General features: G+C 45.5%; 1 protein-coding gene across 1 annotated transcript in view; it reads left to right on the top strand.

Moving 5' to 3' along the window:
- The first annotated feature begins 409 nt into the window (after positions 1 to 409).
- LOC119368436 (GDSL esterase/lipase EXL3-like) overlaps positions 410 to 2,210 on the top strand; it is a 3,699-nt gene continuing 1,898 nt past the window's right edge. Inside the window, exon 1 of the mRNA XM_037633699.1 lies at positions 410 to 716. Within this exon, the coding sequence (XP_037489596.1) occupies positions 416 to 716 (301 nt within the window). The 5' untranslated portion in view covers positions 410 to 415. The remainder of the gene's footprint in view (positions 717 to 2,210) is intronic.

Here is a 2,210-nt window from a genome sequence, read left to right as displayed (position 1 = left end):
CGCCCGGGTGGAGGATTTTGGTTGGGCCGGTCATATCGGAGTCCAATGTGGTGGAGGTCCAGATGCCCTCAAACCTCCCCTACTTTTGGTTTTGGGTTGTGGGACTTCGAACATCCGAACTGATCCGAACAAATTTGGTGACCCATGTTGGATGGCAAAAAATGTCCAGATAATTTGGTCAGGACATTTTTGACGATTTGGTGAATAGCGTTGGAGTTGCTCTTATGACAGCATACTATGATACTCTATAATATCATCGAATGTGCATGAGAGTTAATGAGATGGAACTGGCATCAACTGCACCTTCACTGTGGCTCCATACAGAACCTCTAGTAGTACTCCTATATAAATAGATGTAGCTAACTAGGAAGCTGCAGCTACAAGCAAACCGCGTACGCACTGACACAGCCGAAACATGCATACATCGATGGCGATGAGAAGGACCTGCAGGACGGCCCTTGTCGCGGCGGCGGTGGTGGTGGTGATGGCGATGGCGCCGCCGGCTGTGTGCGAGAGCAAGACTAGCAAGCAGCAGGAGAAGAAGGGGCCGCTGGCGACGGCGGTGATCGTGTTCGGCGACTCCATCATGGACCCCGGCAACAACAACGGCCTCCACACGGCGGTGAAGGCGAACCACGCGCCCTACGGCAAGGACTTCGCCAACCACGAGCCCACCGGCCGCTTCTCCAACGGGCTCATACCAACCGACTTCATGGGTAAGTATCTATACGTGCATACGTGCGTAAGCGTTTTCCTTTTCTGTGTATACCTTCCATGCATGCATGCTCACCGTATACACTACATGCACTACTCTAAATTAACTGCACTGACAGAGCTCGATCGTGAGAGGATAATCTAGCCAGTGTGTGCACTGTATACCCTCTCCATGTGAGAAGGGTCTTGATTCCTCCATGTGCCATGCCTTCTCGAGGCATACATGGAAAATGGAATTGCTTAATGCAGTAGTGTACGAATACCTTGGTGTCTTACCATACCTGTGGGACTACTGCTGCCACTTGAAAATGGTTGCTGTAGCATCTTCTCCTGATTAATGAATTGCCAACTCTTCTGCCGACACTGAAAAAAGGTGCTCGAAATATGTGTGGTTGCAAATCGGTTAACTCCGTGCATGTTACTACTATAATTGTGCAGTGAACACGCACGTACATGTACAGTCCCAGTTGCTGAAAAAGTTGCTCCAACGTTGCTGAAAACTGAGTGCACATGTCCAACCAACCTCCCACGGAGTAATGACAAACATTTGTACATCAACAAGCTTGTACACCATACTTTTTCAAGTGAGATGACCTTTAAACACTGTACGTACGTTGCACCTCAAGCCTGTTTAATTTCTCTCTCTCTCTCAATCGTTCATACAACGGTTCTAGTATTCTACATCCAGCCAAACTTCGCTGCAGTATTGTCTATACAGATTGTTGAAGTGTATCCACCCCTAGGAAGTTACAGTTCACAAGAAAGATGTGGTTAAACCTAGCTAAACCAATTATAACCATTGCAGGTGAGGGATGTTCCCCAATCATCTCTCTAACAAAATAGAAATCAATCTCATTGTGTTTGGTTCGAGCATGAAAAACTGGGTTAGCTAATAGGCATAGATGTATCTCCTAAGTTGTCACACCATAAACATGTCACTATTGCTTATGATGCTTGGAGTTTTTTTTTGCTGGAAAACGTATGTTATATTCATTAAATGTCAAGGCAAGGCAATACAAAGAACACAAGAAGTATTATAAATTACATCATGGTCCGTAGATCACCTAACGATGACTACTAGCGAGCTGAAGGCACGTCACCGTCATCGCCCTTCCCTCTTGGAGTGTATTAAGCAAAGACTTTATCCAAATTATCTCGGCAACCACATTTGCTAATGCTTTGTATTCCACTTTTGTGCTGGACCTTGACATGGTGGCTTGCTTCCTTCCACTCAACCCAATGAGATTCGACCCAAGAATATTCCAAAACTACTTGTTGATCCTCTGTCATGGAAACAACATGTTTGTCTATGGCAAAGAAACCACTAACCACGGAAGAAGAAGCCTTTTACAAAGTTAGTTCAAGGTCAACTGTTCCCTGTTCCCTAGCATATCTAAAAAAGGTAATTGTCCGATGACTTTCAAAAAGAGCGTGCAAGTACCACACAACTTTATTGATGGAAAAGCAATTTCAATTCTAGTCAGAAGACCCCAGCC

This window comes from Triticum dicoccoides, chromosome 2B (genome assembly GCF_002162155.2).
Source record: "Triticum dicoccoides isolate Atlit2015 ecotype Zavitan chromosome 2B, WEW_v2.0, whole genome shotgun sequence".
Lineage (NCBI taxonomy): Eukaryota > Viridiplantae > Streptophyta > Magnoliopsida > Poales > Poaceae > Triticum > Triticum dicoccoides.
Note: the sequence above shows the minus strand (reverse complement) of the source record. Positions and strands in the feature narration are given on the sequence as shown.